We start from the raw sequence: 23,060 nt of genomic DNA, 5'->3' as shown, positions 1-23,060 counted from the left end.
ATATTCAACACGCTTATCAAAAATTATAATCTTACAGATTTCATGGAAACTTAACTCTTATCTTAATTATGTTTGACGGCTTAAAACTATATATTCGTGGAATAATTTACGGTGTCCGGCTAGAGAACAGTTTTTAATCTATATTTTTAAAGCTATTTAATATCTATATATTAATACAACTTATAGAAAGTTAAGTATCATCAGTACCAAAAAAATCGAGTAATCATAGCTGGTTAATAGAATGAGGGTCGCATTTTTGGATATATAGAAAATATCCAATGCTATTCACGGAATCACGAGTCTTGTGTCGTTTTCACACAAAATAAACGCATTATAATATAGTTATAATATTCATTTTAATAAATTAGTCTTAATTAGGTAACTCTATTATTTAAAATAAAAGGTGTAACGTCATGTGTATTTCTTCAAGCGATACACAATGAAATTACACTACGTAATGCGCTTGCGGTTCTAGTAATTGTCGCTATGCTCGCGCGTATAACGTGCGTTTGGAGCGCGTATGAAGTGCGTTTATAACGTGTTTGCCTTTGGATAAATCTACACAGCGAAACAATTTCTATACGTTTCTTTTTCTCTTCTGTGCGTATTGTTCGACAGCCGTTATTAGGAATCTCTGTGCAGTCTCCAAACGATCTGGTGTTACATAGCTTTGTATTTGCGTAACAGATGGTACTTCGTACACCATGTTACATTTGTTTGTTAATTTGCAGAGACCAAGAACTGAAGTGGCTCCCAACATTATAACAAAGAAGTTTGACACCACCCATTCTATTATACTTACAGCGCAACTTATCGCTGACTGAAACAGAATAATTATCAACGTGAAACTAAATTATTGATTGCAACTACATTGCAAACCATATATAAGTTAAGTTTTATTAATATTGTCTTCAATATTCTTAATATTTTGAATAACCAAGGAAGAAAAAGAAGAAGATATACATGCATAAATTAATCATATAATTTCACTCACAATTTTGTGTCCGATTATTTTGCTCAGTACGTCGAGAATGAATGATGGGAAATCAGGCTTAACCATAACTTCGTAGTCTGTATATCCCGTCATATCCTAAAAAAGAAACATTTATAATAAAAATTACGTCATATTTTGAACATGAGGGTTGGATCCCGAAGCGGATGGCAAAAAACACGATGACCACTAGTCGCCGAACTTGCTTACATCGCAAGATGAAATAAGAGCAAGCGTCATCGCGACATCGACAATATATCACATCTCAGATAGTTCAGAAAATATATACATATTCAGTAGAAATTGAGAGTATAATTCAATGTATCAACCTTTACACAGGTGCTGGTAAATTATTGAATGGAAATTATATTGTATCAATCGACCAATATATGCCAGAATTGAATGTATATTTAGTTTGCGTAATTTGAAATGACAATTATGTTAAAATAAAATATACTATGTACTTACCGTAGGAGATGAGGTTGCCATTCCTATGATGACGATCAAAATTAATACTTTGTTATACATCTGAAACAATTTCACGATTAGTGTCATTGAAAACTGAATAACAGTTGATTCAATTCTGATATATGTATTTACTTCTGTTTTAAGGTCTGTTTCACAACTTCGGAGTAAATGCTACTCGTCACATAAATGTATAAGCCGACAAAATACAAAAGAAACACTATAATTACGCTCACAAAAAATGCTATTGCAATTAATGTACTATCTACATTAGCTGTTTTATACGATAACTGTCTATTAAATGTACTTGAAACTTGTAAAACAGACCTTAATATTGTAAAGAATTAAGTCATCGTTGTATGTTCAAATATATTAGGGATAAATTTAACTTACTTTGAAGTAAGCTCTTCGTAAATAATGCTTTGCACATCAAAGACGAATGATGGATGATCCTCTTGACATATTCTATTTAAAGATATCTTGCACAATTGTAATAGATTATAATTAATTTAAGGGAATCTAATTATATAAACATTAGTATGTTGCTTTCTAATCATTACGCATTAATAAAAATAAATTAGTCATTACTAATTTCTCCATGTAATGATGTATTGATGTAAGATTTAGAATAACCAAATTATACTGGAATAAATATTTTAATATTATTTCTCTATTTTGATACTAATTGCAATTCTAGACAATGTTTCTTAGTCTATGCTTAATTAATAATAATAGGTACTCCCTACATCGCGTTTTTCGACAGTTTATAATAAGCACGAAACGCATCGCATTTATGAGAAATTGGCATACAGAATACCACGCTAATTTCACGAAGATACCATAACACGGCCTTGTTATGAGTTTAAACTGTCATAAAGAATAACTTAGATATAGTTGTATTTAAGAAAACATTACATGAGTATAAAAATCTTTATTTTCACGCACACAGATTCTACTGATCTTCATTCTCAATTTCTGAATACTTCTTGATGGCATCGTGTACAAAATCTGCTATTTGCATTATCCTGTTTGGTGTTGCCAAGTATTTCAAAGCAACTTCGATTTGGCGGAATGGAGTAACGCTATTTACATATGTACAGGCACTGGTGTAATTGCAGAGAGCTATAGTTATCAACGAAGATACGAAAACCACTATCATATTATTCAAGGTAAAGACTAAGAGGTTTTTTACTAAATTTGAAAGCATCTGCAAAAAAAAATATATAGTTCACAAATTATCTGACATTTCGAACATAACCTAAATTACAGTTATCAGAAAAGAAAGGCACATAATAATTGCAATAAAAATTAAAATATTGTACATCATTTACAAAACATATTTTAATATCTTGAAATCAAGATTAAACAAGATTATGCTGTGAATGGCCCAAAGGATCACATTGTACACAATTGTAAAGTGATAAGGGACCTTTCACAAATGGATAAAATGACGTTCAAAACGATGTGCTGAGATAACAGTAGTGGGGCCTTTTGTAACAAACCATCAGATCATTATTGACTACGGCTTAGTAGGCGGTATGGAACAAAATCCGAATACAACGATACGTAATTTAAATATTATGCTCATGCATGCAGCGATAGAATTTTAAGAGTTATTACCAATACTAAATGATGTGTTTAATAAAATTATTTTACGAAATACTCTCTTATAGAAAAAGAATTAGAAATCCATACTAACTGCAATTACCGTAGTGACAACTTCATTTATTACAGCCACTATGTTAGAAGGTTTTGTTGTAGTTATTGCTGTGTTTGTCTGACTTCCATCACTGTTCTGTAGGACATATGGTTTTAAATTCAACTAAAAAAACAATACATTATCTTATATGTACATCTCAAATATAAATATTGCAAATTATAGATAAACGACAAGAAATCTTGTTCTTTGATAAAAAGTGGGTATGAAAGATTTATCAATAATTGATAATATTAAGTATGTTGTGATTTTATTTATATGCATTTATTATTTTTTATAAATTGTACTTCCAGTTATTATTAGACAAAGAAAAAAGACAATTGCCTAAAAATTAAATTAAAGTAAAGCATTAAATTTTTTACTCACTTGGACGGCATGAGTATTTGCTAAAGTGGCTGCCAATAGAATAGTTATTAATTTCAGCATCTGCGGAGAAAAACTCATCAATATGTATATCTTTGTTAAAACTTTATTGCTCTTTATGAAAAGATATTTATAATTTATTAAATTTACACTTGGACTAAAATTTAATTATTTTAACAAAGAAAATACTAGGTACCAAAAAAGTATAAAAATTAAAACTTTGAAAGTAAATAACAATTTTATTGTTTACGACTTGAACACAAAATTGCTAATTTAAATCAATTTAGATCTTACCTTTGAAGCAACTAATTATAACGTCGATAAAATAATAAAATATAAATATATTTAGAGGCTATCACAAAACCCTGAGATGAATGCTAGAAATAAAATACGAATTTTATCGGTAACATTGAAGTTAAAGTTTAATTGGCTACAAGCCGTTGCGAATGAGATATCGAATTTTCTTTATTTCCCTGCAATTCTATTGGTTCATTACGTCTTTTACAAATATATGCTTTAATTAGACAATCAGAGTGTGACTGTACGTATGTAAAAATACGTATTTGCGTAATCATGTACGAATATAAAAATATAAAACTGTTCAGGTTTGTTTGTTGATAGAATTAATCGCCATTTAAGACTGAGGTAAGTAATTTAGTAGATAATTGAAGATATGGTGAATTTTGGGCAAACACCAAGTCACAAAAGGCACTATTATATTTTTTGACCATATACTTTTAACTGAAAATTAAATAATTCTATTCAGGATCGTAACAACGAAGTACAATCACCTTATTGTATGACTCTTGATCACTGCGACGTGCGATCAATGGAGGTTTTAGCCCTCCATAATTTTATAATTCTTTATAGTAGATATGCACTTCAGTTTTCAAAGTAACAGTAGTTCTCGAAATAATTACTATTGTTTGGTATTATTTACCCAGCTCGAGTCAGCTCTTTAGCCAAAACTGGCTACGTCATTCACAATACAAAGAACGGAAAACAAACGTATATTTTGAATATTGCATCTTTTATCAACGTACCTATTTGTTGTCTATCTTATCAAAGGTCGTCTAATGACACATTGGTGCATTCTGATAGCATCACTATCTTCACTTGTAAATAATAAAACAAAATTTATCGACAATAATATTACGTAATAAATGAATACCTACTACATTATCAAACTAAACACACCATTGAAAGTTTTTCTCTATAATTCCTAATTATCTTTTCGACTAATTGAAAGAAATTTGTAATTAACTAATAAACGCCTAGGCTTATATGAACTGTTTAAAATCAAATCATCATTTATCAAATTCGTCTTTACGATTTAACATCGTACAAAGGTTTCAATCTAAAAAACTGTGGAATCCTACATAAGAAAGTAATCCACATAATAATCAATATCCTTTTTAAATAATTGAAGGCACGCTCTATTGAAGATGGATAGAAATTTAAATTTATGTGTTTTGTCATATGTCGTAATTGCTACATTAATAACAGAATTGTGTGTTGCTACTCCTATAGAACCACATTATGAGATCGACTCTCAAAGTGTTCAACATATTGGAGAAATACCAGCTGCTGCTTACGAGTAAGATGTTTTTTTTTTTACTTTCATACCTATTTTGTGGTAATTTTACATACCAGATACAGTCAGATATTGATAGAAACAATTAAATCTAGAAAGTACAATGGAATGGTATCTATAAAAACAAAAGGTAATTTTATAGCGCTATAAAAAGACAAAGTTATCATTCATATGCTTGTAATTTGTCGCCATTATCTTCATCAAGCATTGATATAGCCGAGCTACTAACTGCCACAAAAATGTATATCATAGAGGTAGACTTCAAGGGGTAAAACGCTTGTCATGTAGTCTAATAGCTCAATTTATTTCCACAATCATGTGCACTTGTGAATGGAAATCTTTTGTTTTAGATACACAATAGTTCCAAGCAGTGAATATACTTTGAAGGAAAACAGCACGTCGGAAATATCACTCGTGGATTGCATTTTAACTCCCTTAGTAAGTTGATTATTTATTTGAATAATATTATTACTAAGCTGTGGCCGCGACTTCGTATGCCTAGATATTTTTTTTGATATCCGATTTAATGAAGTGATAACTATAGTCTACTCCCAATTATGTCCTGTCCACCTGTGAAAACTATATTTTAAAAATATATGATTTGGGTTCTGCTTCTTTTATTTAGTCAACCCTTAATTTTTATATTGCTTTTATTTTATAAACACACCGTGTTTTATTGTTTTATATTATGGCGTGTAGATGGTCATTGTCCGTTAGGTATACCTCGTTTTATATCCAACCTTCTTTGCAGACTTTACTGGCGAATATAGGATTCAATGCTGTGTCAATAGTGAAGTGGATTCTGATCACATTCAGCCCAGTGCTTCTTGGAATGAGTCTTGTTATCCTATTCTGTGCTTTCACTGATTACTGCACGCTCACTTTTGAATACCCATTTTCGAGTGATTTTACGATTAGCCCTTATCTGGACAATGTAGAACAATTTGTTGTTGAGAGTTACAACAAATACCACAATCTACAATATCAGATATTATGACTGCAGTTTTCAAAGGGGCAATTTTCTTGATAGTTATATTATATTTAAAGTTACTTATAGGTGTTACTATTTAAATATTTAGTGAAATAAATTGATTAATTACAAATACCGTTGTTTTTTTTATTAAAACAAAAAGGTCTGGTTAAAATAATATTATAATTTACTATACGATTCAAATAAAAAAATGGAACGCTGATTTTAGTACTCCAAAATCACATTCCATAGAAAGCATTGCGTCGGTTTCTTGCGGGCATCTCAGCCACTTTCTGAATCTTCTGATATTTATTAATAGCTGTCTTCACAAAGTCGGCTGCTGTGCTAAGATTCTCCAATCGTTCTGGGGTTAATAGTGATCGTGCGTCATTGATCGGACCAACGCCGTTGAAGGCAAAAGTACAAAGGTTTGTGTATGTGCACACGCCGATGGTAAGGACTGAACCGAAGAAAATCATGAACATGCTGCCAAATATCCAGGAGATAGTACGACCCACGTAGCTCACGAGCGTCTGGAAGAGTGTTCATTATTTTATTGACATACTCAAAATTAAAATTTTACTTCTTACGAACATGAATGTCAATGGTATCACTGAGGAAGATGCGCGAAACCTGATAAAATGAAAGTGTGTAAGGTGGAAGGAAGATTCTGGCATGAGGCGAAATGCTGCTAGTCCAAAAAAGATGTTCAAAATATAGAAATATTATTGTTAAGACATAATTCATTAAAGCTAAGAAAATTGTTACTGTATAGAGAAATGAAAAGGAAATACCATTGAAAGTCTATTATAATTAATGATTTGGTGATATATGCATAAAAAATAAACATACCCTCGCATCAGGTACTTGGCTCCAAAGCAGACCATAGGCAGAGGTGTCAGGCTCCATCATGTAGTCATTTCTGTACATGTCGTAACTGAAAAATACATCCACACTAAACTAAAGCGTCAACGAGTACAAACATAAAAAATAATAGAATTAATTGTTTACAACAAATATTATGAATCAGTTGTATAGTATTCCTGGCTACTTAATTTAAGAATAATTTTAGATCAAACAAATATTTTTTCAAGGTTGAAAGCAAACTCCATACAGTCCAACAGCCGGCTCAAAAGCTCAAAAAAGTTGTTTATTAAAATCTAAAACAGCATAAAAGTGAAGTGTAAAAAGTTTACTTACTTATTTAGGGTAGGGTAACCCGATTCATAACCGTAGCCTGGGGCATATGGCACATCAGGGTAGGTCACTTCCGATGGTTGGTGGTCATATTCAAAGTTCGTCGGATTGTCCTAGAAAATAAATTGAAGCTTTAGACGTTGCTTAATTCTGTTTGGATGTAGTTGCTACTATTTGGATATCACTACTCTCAGATAAAACAAATTTATACTCACAATCCTGTTAATTTCAGTGGAGCCAGTGGGTTGATCAGCTAACATACGATCATATTTACCCATAGAACCCGAAGGTCTTACTGGTTCAATTCTAGCGCGGCCTTGGTTCTTATGCTCTTCTGGTTTATACACTGGATGTTCTGTGTCCGACTTTGGTTCTTTCTTATACACGGCATGTGTTTCAAGGGATTCCATATTAAGCTCTGGTTTGAATGGTTGTTTTTCAACGAGGCTGTATGAAGGCGGTAGCTCGGCTCCCAATGCGGAGATAGCCAAAGCCAGAAAGACGACGATAATATTCAGCATCTGTTAAATAATAGACAATAATGAACTAAAACTGAAAAACAGTCCTAGAACAACGTAGTGGACTATGGCGTAAACCTTCTCAGTAGTTGAATATATTTGAATTTGAACTATGTACCCAAAGAAATACAGTATATAACACAAGGGTCCACTATATTAAATGAAAAAAAATGTAATTGTACTTACTTTGCTAGCTTCGGTCTTTCCTTGACTGGATGACAGGAGGAACTGATGCCAAAAATTTCGTCCTTGGGACATTTATACTCACCAAACCCAATGAGAAATCTTCGGTTATCTCCAGTGTATTGTTTTGCAATAATGGCAGGAACTTCATAGAAACACGATAAGGATACGTAAAACTTTTGGAATGTTTTAAAACGGAATTGTATCTTAGGTAAAATTGTTTTGGCATTTTTTTATATCTATGTTAAAATGTAAGTAAGCATAAAATGGAAATGACACATTTCCAATTTATTTTAAACATTATCTTCGTTGTTACTCAGTGGTGTAAAAAATATTAGCGATAATCAAATAGAATCCCAAAAAGTAAAGGGCAGGTAATTTTAACATAATAATATGTTTTCTTCTTCGATTTATAATAAATATAGCTACATTATGTTACTACTATTCCATTATCGTGGTTAGGTACTTACATTATCAGGTTAAGGTTAGAATTCTCAATGTGTTTTGTTTTAGAGGTAAAATTAGCTTCCAATCAATAAGCATTAAGCATTCAGTGTCTTAAGGACATGGTATGGGAAATGTAGAACTGTTACACAGTTTATGAATAAACAAGTAAGGCCATTGCAGAAATCAATACTTTCTTTTATTCTTTTTCAAACAGCCTATTCGAGTTAAATATATTTGCACTTGTTTAACATAAAATTGGAGCTTCACATGCAATTGTAATACAATGTCTAAACATAACATTTTTCGTGCAAACATAATCTTTCGTTATTTTATGATTAAAATAATTAATAAGTCTAACATTATGTGTTGACCTGCATATAAGACGCAGTAATATTATATTGTATTATTTGTTAAAGTTATATTGTTAATATACCTATGTATAAATTGTTTTAAAACGGTGCCCATGTTAGGCAATAGTTTTGAATATGTTAATTATCATTTAATTTGAATAATATAAATTTGTTTTTAAACACATACAGTAAATTCCTCATATGAGAGAGTTCCTCTGGTCATAAACAACGCATAACCGCATTGTCAATTTTTGCCGCCAACAGTTTAAATTGCATCGTTGATTGTTGTACTTATTTAAGTTTAGCACACATCGGACCTGTTTAATTACTAAGCATTATAAAATTTATAATCTAATTAAGATAAACTCGCAATGCTTCATAATCTTAAGTTCTAAGTGGCCTAGCTACTATTGATCGGCATTCGTAATAATTATTATAAGACTTGTTCGGCATTTCAGTGGGTTAAAAAAATTATAAAAAGAAATAAAATATAGCAATAAAAATATTATCAATTTGAATAAATTTCAACAAAATCAATTCATGACTATATTATTTATGTAAATAATGTACAGTTATTACACGCTTATTTAACATAAGTGGCTTTAAAATGAAACTTATATACTTAATTTTTACTGAAGGTTAAGGTAGGTAATTGTAGTTCAAATCGACTTATCTATTTGCGGAAGGAAGCTCAAGATAAACATCTCTAATGCCCCTTAAACGTACGAAAAATAGTCATAATACATATCTAAATATAGAGTCTTTGAACACACGATTAGAAAATTAGATAGTTCCAGGTTAGCAAATATTCCATTGCGTAAAATAGATACATAAAAAAGGGCTACAGACACGCATAATAACTTAGGGTATACGTAGACACTAGACAAGTACACACCCATTTGTGAAATATTGTAGCTGGAATCAGGCCCAACCTCAGCAATAATTAGCTCAGTAATTATAGTATGGGTTTATAATTATGCTGAAATCCCTCTGGTCAAATATACTTTTATGGTTTATTAAAAATAATGAACTGTATATTGTACATAACGCTAAAAATGATTAACTATTTTAAATAACTCACATTAAACCATTATAACCCACAAATACTACAAATCGTCCATCAGTATGTTGAAAATGATTTGTCATTCCACAAAATTAGGTCTCCAAGGAAATACATAAAGGAAATCATTACATGTAACCTCATTTTTGTATCATTACCTTAAAATATATAATCATCACATATCATTACTTTAAGTTATATGGTTATATTGTCATGCATAGTACTCTGAAATTTACTACTATCATTTTTGTTCTATAATACAACTAATACAATACTTATTTAATTACGACTTTCCTATAGTATTTCGATAAATGACAAGCGCAGTATCGATGAAGCGCAGTTATTTCAAAGTACAGTTTTGCATTGCCACTATTTATCAGGCGCTAGTCGTAAGTAAGTAGTATTTGTCATGAGAGCAATAGGTACGCTTCGTCATTCAGTTTTATTAAAAAACCGTTTATAAATCTTTTTATTTTATTATTTTTATTTATTTGGGTCTTCACGATATAGAATTGCCTAGTAAGAGAACCATAGCATATAATTCAAATGTAAATTTAGTTTTGTTATTCAAATAAATAAATACTTATACGTTTATTTCCTTATTCTAGTGTGCAAGTCAAGTTAGAGTATTATAATCAAATAATAATTCAAAATACCGTATTGTACTCCTTTGTAACTTCTACATGCCATAAACAATTGTTTCGGCTCAGGTAGAGATAAAAAATTTGCTTTTGTGCGGGAAAAATATTGTACCAGTATAGTAACAGATAATAGACATATCAAGTAGTAATTGTTAGTATCTGCCACATTAAACTTTAATTCTAAATCAGTATGATACTTAGCGATGAAAATTCAGTTCCAGATACCAATCATTTTATAATGTCCTTGGCAAAATCACATCCGCTGTAACTAATAATGTACGGGTAGAAATACCACACTGCTATTGTACTTACCATTTCACGTACTCCCAAAATAATATTATCTCTTGTTGCAGACAATCACTCATGTTTCCCAAAATTCTCACGTCATTAATAAACATACTTATTAAAAAGGAATTCTTAAAACAATTAGCAAGCTTTAATACTTTTCTTAAATATTATGTTTAAATTTCGAACTCATTGTAATCAATATCCAAATTAAAAAATATAATAAGGCTGAATGTAAAAACAGCACACGTGCCAGTAATTGCCTTTGTTTTTTTCTTTATTAACGTGTTAAGGCTGTTTCACACGGCCTGACGTACGGGGTTCATAAGCAAATGCTAACCGGCCACTACTTCCAGTACTATCGTCCATATCAGGCATGAAAGTTCAGGGTTAAATAGAAATCGATTTTCATACCGTTACAATTACAACCTAACAAGCATTCCTATAGTGGACAGTGTCGGAAAGCAGGTACGAGTTAATTAAAGTTATGTCATGTTAAAGTACGTAACGTATAAAGTTTATTTATACGAAGGATATAAACCCTACCTATCTGCTTATTTCTTATGATTGCTAATGCATTTTTATTCAAGCTACCCAATTTTTGGCAATTAAACAAAACAAAAGGCTTTGTACCAGTTGTACGATGATTAAAAATAGTTTTTACAAAGGCGCATTTGCGTATCCACCTCTTTAAATTAAATAGTTATCTATACTTTTTCGAATTTTGAAATAATACATGCTGAAAAATAACGTATAATAAAAAAAAATACATGATAACTGCTTCTTTCAAATTTTATAAACAAATCGTATATTTCATCAAGAAAAATGTTAACGGGTTTTAATGCTAATTATTATAATAATATGACATTGTATTACAAAACAAAAATAACAATAAAAATCTGGAACTAAAATTATACGAATGTAGCTAGTGTGTAAGACTATTAGGAAGCAATGTTTATAAAAAAAATATCATCACATGAGAGGTCACTAATACTCGCTTCCTCTTGTATTCATTCGTACAAGAAAGCTGTCGAGGAATTGGTATGTAATTTTTTGAGTATTCATATTGAGAATTTCCTTCCTACATTATACATATATTATAACAAGTAGTAAACCAAGACGACAATGATAACGACGTAAATCCGATACAAGCGTCGATACAAGATAGGTACTCTCAACACTCAATTAGTGCCAAAGTTAAGATATAACATTACAATATTTCTCAAAAGGAAACTCTATGCAATCGTTAAACTTATTTTGGTACTGCATTATTCGCCATTCACGCGCTCTAATTATAATATACAAGCTAAGTTTAGGTCGTTTAAAGCAGAATTAAGTTTTTCGTTTTAAAAATTTCAATGGTAATAAATAGGTCTACAACGCATTGGATGCGGAAGCAACGTCAATCGCCATTAGGATTAATATTGAACAAAATTCGATACAAGTTATTGATAATGGGTGTGGTATTACCAAGAAAGATTTAGTTTTAACTGGTCAAAGACACATGACTAGCAAATGCCAAGATAAATCAAATTTAAAATCGAATAAATATGGCTATCGAGGAGAATCCTTGGCTAATATTGTGAAAGTTTCTAAAACTGTAAAGATAACATCAAGATGTGAAAGTTCAGTTGAATCTTGGGAAAAATATTTTAATAATGGTAGAAAAGAAAACATAATCGAAGTCGTCAAAAGGCCATCTAAAGGCACAACTGTAAGTATGTTTGTAACAATGTTGATTGCATCTCCTAAAATTATTATTATTCCGCTGACCCATCTATAAGTAGATAAATAATGAAAAATAATAGCATCTAATTATTGCAGGTAGAAATAAAAGGATTTCTCTACAATCTCACAATTCAAACAAAATCTATAAATCCACTAAATGAATTGCAAGAAATAAAAATGTTTTTCGAACGTATTTCTTTAGTACATAATAATATATCTCTAAGCTTGAGAGATGATTGTAAGAATGAAATTATTTTCCAATTACATAAAAAAAGAGATATTTACCAGACATTTTCATGTCTTTATGGTATAAATAGATCAGAAATACGAGAATTAAAAGTAGAAAAGAAACAGTATGTAGCTACAGCTTTCATTGCCAAAGAAGTTGGAGATAATAACAACCACTGGATATTCTTAAATAGAATTTTTGTAAACAACTTCAGTAAACTACACAAGATCGTGAATGATAATCTACAAAAATGTATCAAAAATGAATATTTTATAAAAAAATCAAAGGTAAATCAACAGTATTCTGCCACTACTGAGCCTGGTAAATTATTTAATATTTGAAATCTCGCTAATCATAATATATTTTTCACAGATTAAATATGACAACGAAGATATGTATTTGATGAAGAATAAATTGCCATTTTATTTTTTATTCATTCAGTGCCCCGTTACAGATTACGATGTTATTTCTAATCGTATAGAATTTAATAACTGGGATGAAATAACTAAGCTGTTAGAAAAACTTGTAAAATTTTATTTTAATGATTTAAATTTAAAAACAGTCACTAACGAGACGAGTAGGGTAGAAAATAATAGTATAAACGAAAATACGAGAGAACAAGTAAAGAAAATTATGTGTAAAATTTTAGCCTCTAATCCAAAGGTATTAGGAGTTTCGCAAATGCAAAATGGAATTAAAGGTAAAATATTGCTAAATATTATTATTTTTTAAGTATACCTATAAATTGAGATTGTATATACTTATTAAATATTTATAAAGATTATTACTGTACTAAAATATTTCAGGAAAAATAACCAAAAGGAAACGTAATCAGAAACGTAAAACTCAAATTATATCTCATGGTAAATTGACCAGTAAAGATAATAAACAATTAAATTCTAGAAGCAACACTCACATTGACCGTTCTAAAGAAAGTAACTTGAACTCTAACTCATTACGCAAATATAACAAACGAAAACTAAATGAAAAATTGTGTAAAGAAAATATAAAAAAGAAGTTTGCCAACACCAGCCAACGCAAAAGAAAATTCAAAGAGACGCCTAAATCCAAGAACTCCTATTTAAAAGAAGATATACGCAATCTTTCCAAAAAGAAGTCACCAGGATATTTGAAAAACAAATCAAGTGACAACACTGAATTCATGAATGATTCACTTATTAGAAAATTTATAAACCCAACAGATAGTATGACGAAAAGGTGTGATATATTGGAGAGAAAAGCACAAGAAGTCATAAATCACTGGAACACTGGAAGATTCGCAACACATGTGGACAAAAGTATTCAATATAGTTGTATAGAAGAGCAATATAAAGGCTATTTAAACCTTAATGATGGAATATATTTACATAGACATAAAAAGACAAATTTTGAGATGGAAAAAAAAGATGTCAAATCTTCTTATGATCTGCTTAAGACTATTTTGAATACTCAGGTTAATAATAACGTAGACGATACAAACCTTCAATCTGCAGTTGCATTTGAAAAGAATTTTACAGACTATCATGAAGCTTACTACAGTACGATTAAGGAAATAAATTCGGGGCAAATCATGTCCAAATTAACATATGAGAGCCATAACTATGAAATGGTGAGACCTAAAAATCTAAAATTAAAGCAACCAATGAATACAAATATTGTGCCCGAGAAATGTAAAGATACTTTTGTATTCCCAGATTATACACGTACCCCTAAAATATACCAAAAATACCATACTTATAAAAGAAATTTAAAAGAATGGAGTCACAAAGTTTTTAAAAATACCAATATCTTTCCCCAAAAAAGTCCCGTTGTTAATGGTCCTACGCAAAATATTGAAGAATTTTCACAAATGTTTGATGTTCCCAAAAGTATTGTTAGTGATAATAATAGTGACAATATTGAGGAAATTAACTCATTTTTTTCAAAATTTACTGTTAGCAATTGTGATCAAAATAATTTGTCACTTTTCATTCAAAATGTTTGTCACGATAAGGAGTTCGTTCTGGATAAAACCTATAATATTCCAAATAATCAAACGTTAATTAATGAGCATAGAGTGTTTCTCCAAAACAGCTTACAGGTTTATACCAGTTCCCATCAAAATTTGGATCTAAGTTTTTTAAACGTAGAAAAAAGTAACTGTGTATTATCTACGGAAACTAATCGTGCAAGTTGTAGTAGAGAAGAAGGTATAAAAATTGATTTTATACCTGAATCAAAAAATTCGAGTAAATCAAAATCAAATGTCTCTTATGAACCTATAGATGTTTGTGAAGCTGTATATTTGAACGACGATTTATTTGAAAAAGAATTCGAAATCAGTTTTAGTAACATTCATCAAAATAAAGCTTCAAACATTGACACTAGTCTTAATAGCATATTGTGCGACGTTGATGATGATAATGCAAATAATAATAAACAAAATAGAAATGAAATGAACTCATCACACCATTTCAATAAAATAAAAACTATAACAAGTACTAAAGGATCTAATATTGAGCCGAACAATAAGGCAACGTCAAATCCAGTAGCTGATAAACAACAAGCGATTGATCTTGTGAAAGATAATCTTAATATCGATCAATTAAACGATATTCATCATAATGATAAATGTTTGAAAATTAATCTAAATTCTTTTGACTTGAAAAATAGGATGAATTTCGTTCCTAAAGGTATTTCTACAATTTGTTTTCTACGTAACCCATACTTGATATGAAAATAGTATATAAAATTATTGTTATGGGCATTTTCCGATTTTGTCGAGTATAAATAAAAAAATAGGACCTACGTTAGAAGGTTGGATTTTTAAAATAAAGTTAATTTTAATTATTTATGTTCATATTATAACAACTCATGTTCGTAATGTTTGTAAATTTACAGGAATGTCGCCTATTTTTAAAAATTGCATTACGAAGCATATTTCTGATTTCGATCATAACATAGATTATTTTCAAGACGTGAGTATTTAATGCTACCTACCAAATTATTTATACTAGGTATTTTTTTTTACATTTTAATAAGTAATCGACATAATATAAACTTACTGATAAATATGATTTTGTAACGAAACAAATTTGTTCTATCATCAGAAATACACTAATATCGTTATTTTAGAGCCTTTACTATAATTTTGCAAATGAAGTACAAATACAAACTGAAATATACAATGAAGATGTTCAAAATCAAAATAAATGTAAAAGTAAAACAGACGACGATATTGCATTAAAGTTTGATGGACAATCCTTAAAACATGCTGAAGTAAGTATAAGAATGGCAAATTTTATTATTATTCATAATGACAGTGTTATGGTTTTGCTGGTGGTAGGATATATTTTATCCGTATATCGGCCACCGTATACAAGGTAAAACCAGCCATAATGGCCCTCGTAAGTGTGTCGCGTTTCAGGATTAGCCTGTGTATACCCGGTTCAAACAAGCCGGTATAATTGTGTCGACTGTCGAGGGTTAAACATCTCTCATCAGTCGACTTTCTATTGGAGCCCACTCCACTAAGGTAAACCCACTCCCATAAGGTAGCGGGGCCACTTTACCGTGCACGAATAAAAAAAAACTCTCGGAATCCTATATTTCATCGATTCTCTTTTAATAGAGTATAATTAAAAGATCACTGATAGGTTAATTATTTTTTTATCTCTACCCGATGATTATCTTAGTATCAATGTAAAAATATAATATTGATTAGATTCTCGATGATTCCCTATCTGCACTCAGTAAGAACAGCCTAACCTCTAATAAGGAATTCAGGATAATTTAATATTTGAGACGTACTTAGTGCATATAATATTATGTTCCATAATTAATCTCATAGTTGCTACTAATATCAGTATAACTTTCTAGATTCTGAATCAAGTTGATTATAAATTTATAGCAGCTATTATAAAAGCGAAAAGTGTAAGCAATGAAGAATCAACACATTTCTTGGCATTTTTTGATCAACACGCAGTTCATGAGAGAATTCGTCTTGAAAGTAACATGTCCGGTATGAATATAGATACATTTTTGATGAGTTATATAGATACCTTGAAATCTTACTCTGGGTATATGAGAATTGTTTTTGTAATATTATGACGTATTGTGATATAGAAATATGTATCTCTACTGGAAATTGCATTTGAATGGAAACCGGTAAAAACAACAAGTACACAGACTTATAAAAATTGCAATCAAATCCCATCAATCATGATTCATGAACCTTTCCCCAATCCGCTAGTATTTAAAAGAGTTTTTTCTTGTATTGACGATAAACTTTATAGGTCGTAAGAGAGCAGTAGTGGTCTAATTTCCAGGGTTTTGGGAGCCAGAAATCTTACTTCTTATCATTATTATACCGCCAGTAAATTAACGACGCAATGTATTTACGTTAGTTTTCTGTAAAATCCTGGTGTCGTTCCTAAGAAAGCAGTCAATTTATATTTAAGGGGCAGCAGTATTAAACAGCATACAGATAGTATATTAATTTATTTAGGATTATTCAACAGAGTATCTTGTCGACGGCCAATGGAAAAGCGTTTCTGTAGACGGCATAACGATAGCACTGTCGAAGGACGAAATGATTTATTTACACAATTACAAAGACAAATTTGGACAGTTAGGTCTAAAGTGGACAACGCCTTACAGCAATGAAATAATAATTAACTCTATCCCAAAAGCTATAATTGGAAAGAATCCTAGACAGGTAATTTTTAGAACTAGCTGCTATATTTATTAATAACTAGCTATTATTGGTCCTTTAAAAGTTTTCACCTGGAATAAAAATGCCATTACGCATCTTTATAGGGTAAAAGCAGTCTTTAGATTAAACAATGGTTTCGTCTATTTGTATGACAATTTCGCCCAATACCAACCCGATAAGTTTAAAACATCAAACGCCTTTACACTTATCATATTAGTAGAAAGCTACAATAATAAAATTATAAATTTAACTAGATAAGTATAACATTAGAAATCTACTATTATGCCTAAGGTTTTTATAATATTTATTTGTTATAGGTAGATAAAATAATGATAGCCGTGAAAAATTTAATCAGGGAACAAATAAGTAACATCAAATCTCAGAATGGTTGCATTTCTACGTATCCAAAGTCTATTATGGATTTAGTATTCAGCGAGGTAAGAATGGACATACTTTAAACACAAAACTTTTGTTAATATAATAGGTGTTGCTTGTTGCTATAAATAAATAAATAATATCAGCCCTGTATTATATACTGTCCCACTGTTGGGCACGGGCGTCCTCTACTACTGAGAGGGATTAGGCCTTAGTCCACCATGTTGGCCCAGTGCGGATTGGTAGACTTCACACACCGTCGAAAATTCCTATAGAGAATTTCTCAGGTATGCAGGTTTCCTCACGATGTTTTCCTTCACCGTTAAAGCAAGCGATAATTCACAAAGAATACACACATAAATTTTTAGAAAAGTCAGAGGTGTGTGCCCTTGGGATTTGAACCTGCGGACATTCGTCTCGGCAGTCCGTTCCACAACCAACTCAGCCATCGCCGCTTTTTAACTTGCTTTGCTTGATGCTGTTATTTAATTCACCTTGTTTAGGCATGCAGATACGCTATAATGTTTGGGGATAAATTGACGAAAGAGTACAGCGGAGAATTACTTCAAGATTTATCAAAATGTAAGAATCCTTTTCAATGTGCTCACGGCCGGCCTGTAATGGCAGTTCTTACGGATATCATGTACAATAAACAAGAATACAAGGTATTAATATTTACAACTAAACGAATTATACTAAATTATCTGGTGGTGTATGTATAAAGACATAAATTTGGCTAAAAGCAAATTTTCGTGTTGCAGGTGAATTTATCGAAACTGAAACATTTCAAACAATAGGAAACAATTAGTTTTTAAGTATTAATTTCATTTTGTAATTGTTAGATTAAAAATAATAAGCTTTTTGGAATATGTGAGTAACTATTTATTGATACCCTGAAGTAAAAATATTACAGGTTATTTAATATAGATACTCAATGGAACTAACAAATGAATAACACTAACCATCGTAACTAAGAGATCATTTAACATGTTTCATTGTCTTAACCACTTCCTTATAATTTGATTTTAGTCCACAGTAATGAGCTCTAATTAATTTCTTTATCCAACCAATGAAAGGTTTTATCCTTGTATGAACGTCGGGGAATCCACGGGCACACGGAATGCCCCATGATACTACTCCAACCAGCTTATCGTCTTTCGTCACGGGACTCCCAGAATCACCCTGGAAAAGTTGATATTCAATAGAAATTAGTACATCTTCAGATGGTTCTTATTGCAGATCTCGGGTCGTAGCCAAAATGCTACTTCTTCTACAATTTTCATTAGGTTGTTTGTGTGTGTGTTTGTTTAGCAATCTTTGGTTGTTATACCTAGTCTTGCCATAAATATTGTAATAAAGAAAAAAGAAAATTGTTAACTGCAAATAACATTTATTACTTTTACAGTGTGTCAGTTTAATACATAAATATAAAACAATTAAAAATATAAAAAGCTTATTCGAAGTGGTCTCCATTGGCTGCAATACAGTCCTTTAAACGATGAGGCCAGTTATCAATAGAAGCACGCACTCTTTCCATGGGAAAATTCTTCACTGCCAATCGTATAGATTGTTTTAGGGACTCCAAATTATCATGGCGTTTAGAGCAAGCTGTACTCTCTAAAACTGACCACAAATCATAATCCAGCGGATTAAGATCGGGACTAGACGACGGCCAGTCTTCAGCTCTGATGAAGTCCGAAACGTTCGATTCCAACCAAGACTGCGTGGACCGAGCTTTATGACCCGGCGCCGAGTCTTGCTGGAAGGACCATACTTGGTTATTGAACATGGTGATGTTAAGGGGCTTAACTACCTTCTCAAGAATGGTATCTTGATACACTTGTGCCGATGTTTTGATACCTTTTTCACAAAAATATGGCTCAGTCACTCCTTCATAGCTAACACCCCACCAAACCATCACTGAAGTCGGATAATGTCCACGTTGCACTCTGTCGACTAATTGGGAAGCTTCCTTAGAGCTTTGAGCATAAATACGGTCATTTTGTTTGTTAAAATGTTGCTCAATTGTAAAAATTTTCTCATCCGTAAACAAAATTTTTCTGTGACCTCCCTTTGCGTACCGCTTCAGTAGTTGTTTCGATTTTACCACCCTATTCTTCTTTAAATTATCAGTTAAGAAATGGCCAGTGCGTCTCTTATAGGCTGCAAGTCCTAAGTCATCTTTTAAAATACGCGACATGGTTCTAGGTGCTATCTTCATTTCCCGAGATAAAATCTTTTGCTTTCGGACAGGATTTCTTCGAATTCTTTCCCTTACTGCTTTGACCACCTTTTTCGTACGAACACTACGTGGACGGCCAGATCTTTTTCTGTCACAAACAGAGGAGGTCTCATTGTACCTATTAATAGCCCGGTACACAAACATTTTACTAATACCAAGTGTATGGAGAGTTTTAAAAATTGCATTTGGCTCCATACCTACTTTGTGTAATGCTATCACAGCGATTCGGTTCTCTTTATCACCCCACACCATTTTAATATCGCAAAATATTTTACAATGTATTGGCGCCAAAATGAGAAAACACAATGAACAATCGTATAAAAATGACAGATTCGAAATTCAAATGTAATATTTTTTTATAATTAAGTGTAACAGTATTTATGGCCAGACTAAGTATAGGTGTGTGATTTCTCTATTATTTCTTACTTCGATATGTGCCCTTTAGAATTATTCTTGTTTAATTTTCTTTGCCTTATTATTTATTATTGCATTATATGAATACATGCTTAAAATACACATATTAATACTTACATGGCATGTTCCTTCCCCAATTTTAGTAAATGTACAAAACATATTACTCGTTACTTCTCTAGAGTATCGCATTGCATAAACACAAGTGGCTTGACTGAAAACGGTTACATTTAATGCTCGCAGTTGAGGACTTGAATCCCCTTTTGGCTGAAAATTTAAAATGCCTAATTACATAACCTATCCCGTATTGTCACCAATAACTTACAGTTTTGTTTGAGACTTTAATAAGTTTGTGAACATTATTTATATAGTACAAACTTTAGGTTTTTTCTCTTTAGTTTAGTGTTGCTCAATTAAAACTATTACCTACTTAGTTTAAAATTATTTATTGGTAGGAATAAGAATTAGTAAAACGGAGAGGATAAAATGAGCCTCTGGAATTATCACTAGCTCTAAGTAACAAAAAAGTTTCCTATTAATAATCAGGCTTTCAATGATACATTGCATTGATAAAAAGCACATATTGCATGCATATAATATACGCATTGGCACCAGCGCCAGCCTATTCATGCTCCAGTGAAAACGGAGAGTAGTTCTTACTTCAAATAATGTTTAATATTATAGAAAAACTTACCTCCAATGCCCCAAATCCGGTTATGGTAACAGGATCACCTTCAACCAATTCATATTCATGCATTTTGATCCCTGCAGCATAGCAACAATCAAATGTGCCTTTTATAGTCACGACTGCAATATCATTACTGCGGGTACTTCTGTTGTAGTTGTCATTAATGTGTATTGCCGATACATTGTATCGCTTTCCTCCTCGATCTAAGCGAGTGGTCCCTATAAATACTTTAATGTATTGGGGATTCGCTCTGAAAATCACATCAAACGTAATTAATGTAAGTATGAAATGAAACTACGAAATTGTTTTATTAATAATTTTATTTAGGATAGACCTGTGAGTGCAATTTATACGTCGGTGTAACATCATCACGTATACAACAGGTGCACATTCAAATCTAAAGACTGCGATGGTGGCTTGAAAGAGCCGTACCTAGTGTATGGAATTTAGAAAAAAAGATCTGAATTAGTAGCTTTATATTTCTAACTGTTTCAATTTGAGATTTTTTTCCTCCCCTTCTCTCTTCAATTTCCTCACATGTCCCCATTCTTATCAATATTATTTACCTACTAAATTCATCTTTCGACAGCTACAATATACCACTTGACACAATTCTCGGTTCTTGACAAATGCGCGTATTACGAGTGGTCCGCTGATTGAAGTCGCAAATAGGGCTACCGATAGGCTATCCTAGATAAACGTTTTTAGAAAATTCTTAAGATTGTTATTCTATTGACTACGTATTATATTAGGAGCTTTATATTAATACCTCCCGTATTCTTTCAACTTCTAAGCTCTTAACCTACTCTCACCTTGATTCGGTACAACACGGTATCTCAAGCGTTATGTATTATTATGATTCTCAAGAAATAGTGTTTATTTGTATTTCGGTTAAAACAAAGCTTAATCACCTATGTCTGTTACTGAACGTGGTCAAATTTCGTTCTATCGTATGGTATATAAATCGTACTTATACCCAGACGGCTCAGTGGTACTATAAAGTTGCGCCAAAATTTAAAAGTACTTACCCAAAAACACAGTGCGCAGCGGTAACAACGTGCCATTTGGATACAACAGCACCTCCACAAACATGATGCCCCGTCAAGTTACGTAAAGAAGCGTGGAAGCGCCCGAATCGTGCTGGCGCATCGTGTCCCCCCACGATTCGCGACACATTCCCTAAAACTAGAAAAAGAATGATCAACCTCCTTTAAAATAAACTTAAGCATGAACACGGGCTAAGCATCATTGTGTCAGCCGAAGGTGTCAAAACTGTTCCAGTTTTAAGGGCATTGTATATTGCATTGTAGCTAGTGTAATGATAGACCAATATAGAACTTTAACGCGGCGCAGTGCAATACCATACTTTCCTTCGTATGTAATTCAACGTTTGGGGTTCTACTGTTTATGCAAAACCTAGTCGCTTGCCATTAGGCGGGTGGCATGGTTGTTTCGATATTCATTCACATAAAAAAAAAAATTTTTGATAATATATTTTATATCCGCCCGGATAGAGACCACTGTACTCACGGTGTTAAAACCCACCATAATAACCCACGTAAGAGTGTCGCGTTCCGGGATCAACCTGTGTATATTGGCTTCCAACAGGTCGGCATAATTGTGTCGACTGCCGAGGGGTAATCGTCTCTCGTCAGTCGACATTCTATTGGACTCCACTCCACTTACCATCAGTCGTGCTCGTATAAAAAAAAGTATATACTTACCAATATGACTTTGCTCTACATATAAAATGAAATATGCAATAGCAAATAACACGCGATGTAAGAACTTATCCATGCCAGTACTTTCCAAACAATGTCACTACATATTAACCAAATAATATAATTTATGACGATTTGTATTGTATCTAGGAAATCAATGAACTGTTTCACACTAATGAAGTGTGTATTGGC

The 23,060-nt window shown here is 31.7% G+C and overlaps 6 protein-coding genes across 10 annotated transcripts in view; 2 read left to right on the top strand and 4 right to left on the bottom strand.

Moving 5' to 3' along the window:
• LOC115444101 overlaps positions 1-10,832 on the bottom strand; it is a 33,409-nt gene extending 22,577 nt beyond the window's left edge. Inside the window, exon 1 of the mRNA XM_030169785.2 lies at positions 10,809-10,832. The gene's annotated coding sequence lies outside the window, so the exon portion shown is untranslated. The remainder of the gene's footprint in view (positions 1-10,808) is intronic.
• Positions 2,373-4,066, bottom strand: LOC115444151. Of its 3 annotated transcripts, none has more exons than XM_030169829.2 (4): positions 3,831-4,066; positions 3,540-3,599; positions 3,165-3,278; positions 2,373-2,663 (listed from the first exon to the last, which is right to left on the bottom strand). In XM_030169829.2, exons 2-4 carry the CDS (start codon positions 3,597-3,599, stop codon positions 2,409-2,411), a joined length of 429 nt encoding a protein of 142 aa, XP_030025689.2. In that variant the 5' UTR covers positions 3,831-4,066; the 3' UTR covers positions 2,373-2,408. The 3 variants fall into 3 exon arrangements, with proteins under 3 accessions (XP_030025689.2, XP_030025682.2, XP_030025697.1); XM_030169822.2 differs by having other exon boundaries at positions 3,156-3,278; positions 3,831-4,048; XM_030169837.2 differs by having other exon boundaries at positions 3,156-3,251; positions 3,831-4,048.
• On the top strand, positions 4,568-6,227 carry LOC115445142. Its single transcript, XM_030171278.2, has 3 exons — positions 4,568-5,133; positions 5,481-5,568; positions 5,882-6,227. The coding sequence occupies exons 1-3, from the start codon at positions 4,982-4,984 to the stop codon at positions 6,125-6,127; spliced, it is 486 nt and encodes a 161-aa protein (XP_030027138.2). The 5' UTR covers positions 4,568-4,981; the 3' UTR covers positions 6,128-6,227.
• LOC115444085 lies at positions 6,265-8,176 on the bottom strand. The gene is made up of 5 exons (XM_037440933.1): positions 8,002-8,176; positions 7,513-7,818; positions 7,301-7,410; positions 6,953-7,037; positions 6,265-6,633 (listed from the first exon to the last, which is right to left on the bottom strand). The coding sequence occupies exons 1-5, from the start codon at positions 8,071-8,073 to the stop codon at positions 6,340-6,342; spliced, it is 867 nt and encodes a 288-aa protein (XP_037296830.1). The 5' UTR covers positions 8,074-8,176; the 3' UTR covers positions 6,265-6,339.
• A 732-nt stretch (positions 10,833-11,564) lies between the features above and the next one.
• On the top strand, positions 11,565-18,690 carry LOC115444334 (protein PFF0380w). 3 transcript variants are annotated; one of them, XM_037440930.1, is made up of 12 exons: positions 11,565-11,822; positions 12,154-12,495; positions 12,606-13,025; positions 13,111-13,438; positions 13,545-15,410; positions 15,619-15,695; positions 15,853-15,996; positions 16,597-16,738; positions 17,238-17,434; positions 17,749-17,868; positions 18,310-18,471; positions 18,568-18,690. In XM_037440930.1, the coding sequence occupies exons 1-12, from the start codon at positions 11,733-11,735 to the stop codon at positions 18,601-18,603; spliced, it is 3,924 nt and encodes a 1,307-aa protein (XP_037296827.1). In that variant the 5' UTR covers positions 11,565-11,732; the 3' UTR covers positions 18,604-18,690. The 3 variants fall into 3 exon arrangements, with proteins under 3 accessions (XP_037296827.1, XP_037296826.1, XP_037296828.1); XM_037440929.1 differs by having other exon boundaries at positions 18,310-18,660; XM_037440931.1 differs by lacking the exon at positions 11,565-11,822 and having other exon boundaries at positions 12,414-12,495; positions 12,610-13,025; positions 18,310-18,660.
• LOC115445076 (chymotrypsin-1-like) lies at positions 18,674-23,060 on the bottom strand. The gene is made up of 5 exons (XM_030171166.2): positions 22,872-23,060; positions 22,176-22,332; positions 21,154-21,397; positions 20,580-20,726; positions 18,674-18,988 (listed from the first exon to the last, which is right to left on the bottom strand). Exons 1-5 carry the CDS (start codon positions 22,942-22,944, stop codon positions 18,785-18,787), a joined length of 825 nt encoding a protein of 274 aa, XP_030027026.2. The 5' UTR covers positions 22,945-23,060; the 3' UTR covers positions 18,674-18,784.

This window comes from Manduca sexta, chromosome 21 (genome assembly GCF_014839805.1).
Source record: "Manduca sexta isolate Smith_Timp_Sample1 chromosome 21, JHU_Msex_v1.0, whole genome shotgun sequence".
NCBI classification, from domain to species: Eukaryota; Metazoa; Arthropoda; class Insecta; order Lepidoptera; family Sphingidae; genus Manduca; species Manduca sexta.
The sequence above is the reverse complement of the archived record's forward strand: the minus strand, read 5'-3'. Positions and strand labels throughout refer to the sequence as shown.

What these genes read in the sequence shown, in the direction of transcription:
- LOC115444151 (XM_030169822.2), bottom strand. Translation starts at nt 3,599, where the DNA reads ATGCTGAAATTAATAACTATTCTATTGGCAGCCACTTTAGCAAATACT. An exon ending in CAAATACTCATGCCGTCCAA is followed by an intron (nt 3,279 to 3,539) that starts GTGAGTAAAAAA and finishes TTGTTTTTTTAG; the next exon opens with TTGAATTTAAAACCATATGT. An exon ending in TTGTCACTACGGTAATTGCA is followed by an intron (nt 2,664 to 3,155) that starts GTTAGTATGGAT and finishes TTTTTTTTGCAG; the next exon opens with ATGCTTTCAAATTTAGTAAA.
- LOC115444334 (XM_037440929.1), top strand. Translation starts at nt 11,733, where the DNA reads ATGTTTATAAAAAAAATATCATCACATGAGAGGTCACTAATACTCGCT. An exon ending in ACATAGATTATTTTCAAGAC is followed by an intron (nt 15,696 to 15,852) that starts GTGAGTATTTAA and finishes TCGTTATTTTAG; the next exon opens with AGCCTTTACTATAATTTTGC. An exon ending in AATCCTTAAAACATGCTGAA is followed by an intron (nt 15,997 to 16,596) that starts GTAAGTATAAGA and finishes ATAACTTTCTAG; the next exon opens with ATTCTGAATCAAGTTGATTA.
- LOC115445142 (XM_030171278.2), top strand. Translation starts at nt 4,982, where the DNA reads ATGGATAGAAATTTAAATTTATGTGTTTTGTCATATGTCGTAATTGCT. An exon ending in ATACCAGCTGCTGCTTACGA is followed by an intron (nt 5,134 to 5,480) that starts GTAAGATGTTTT and finishes CTTTTGTTTTAG; the next exon opens with ATACACAATAGTTCCAAGCA. An exon ending in ATTGCATTTTAACTCCCTTA is followed by an intron (nt 5,569 to 5,881) that starts GTAAGTTGATTA and finishes CCTTCTTTGCAG; the next exon opens with ACTTTACTGGCGAATATAGG.
- LOC115445076 (XM_030171166.2), bottom strand. Translation starts at nt 22,944, where the DNA reads ATGGATAAGTTCTTACATCGCGTGTTATTTGCTATTGCATATTTCATT. An exon ending in CCGGATTTGGGGCATTGGAG is followed by an intron (nt 20,727 to 21,153) that starts GTAAGTTTTTCT and finishes TTAAATTTTCAG; the next exon opens with CCAAAAGGGGATTCAAGTCC. An exon ending in TTGGGGAAGGAACATGCCAT is followed by an intron (nt 18,989 to 20,579) that starts GTAAGTATTAAT and finishes CAACTTTTCCAG; the next exon opens with GGTGATTCTGGGAGTCCCGT.
- LOC115444085 (XM_037440933.1), bottom strand. Translation starts at nt 8,073, where the DNA reads ATGTCCCAAGGACGAAATTTTTGGCATCAGTTCCTCCTGTCATCCAGT. An exon ending in GGTTACCCTACCCTAAATAA is followed by an intron (nt 7,038 to 7,300) that starts GTAAGTAAACTT and finishes TGTATTTTTCAG; the next exon opens with TTACGACATGTACAGAAATG. An exon ending in GCCAAGTACCTGATGCGAGG is followed by an intron (nt 6,634 to 6,952) that starts GTATGTTTATTT and finishes ACACTCTTCCAG; the next exon opens with ACGCTCGTGAGCTACGTGGG.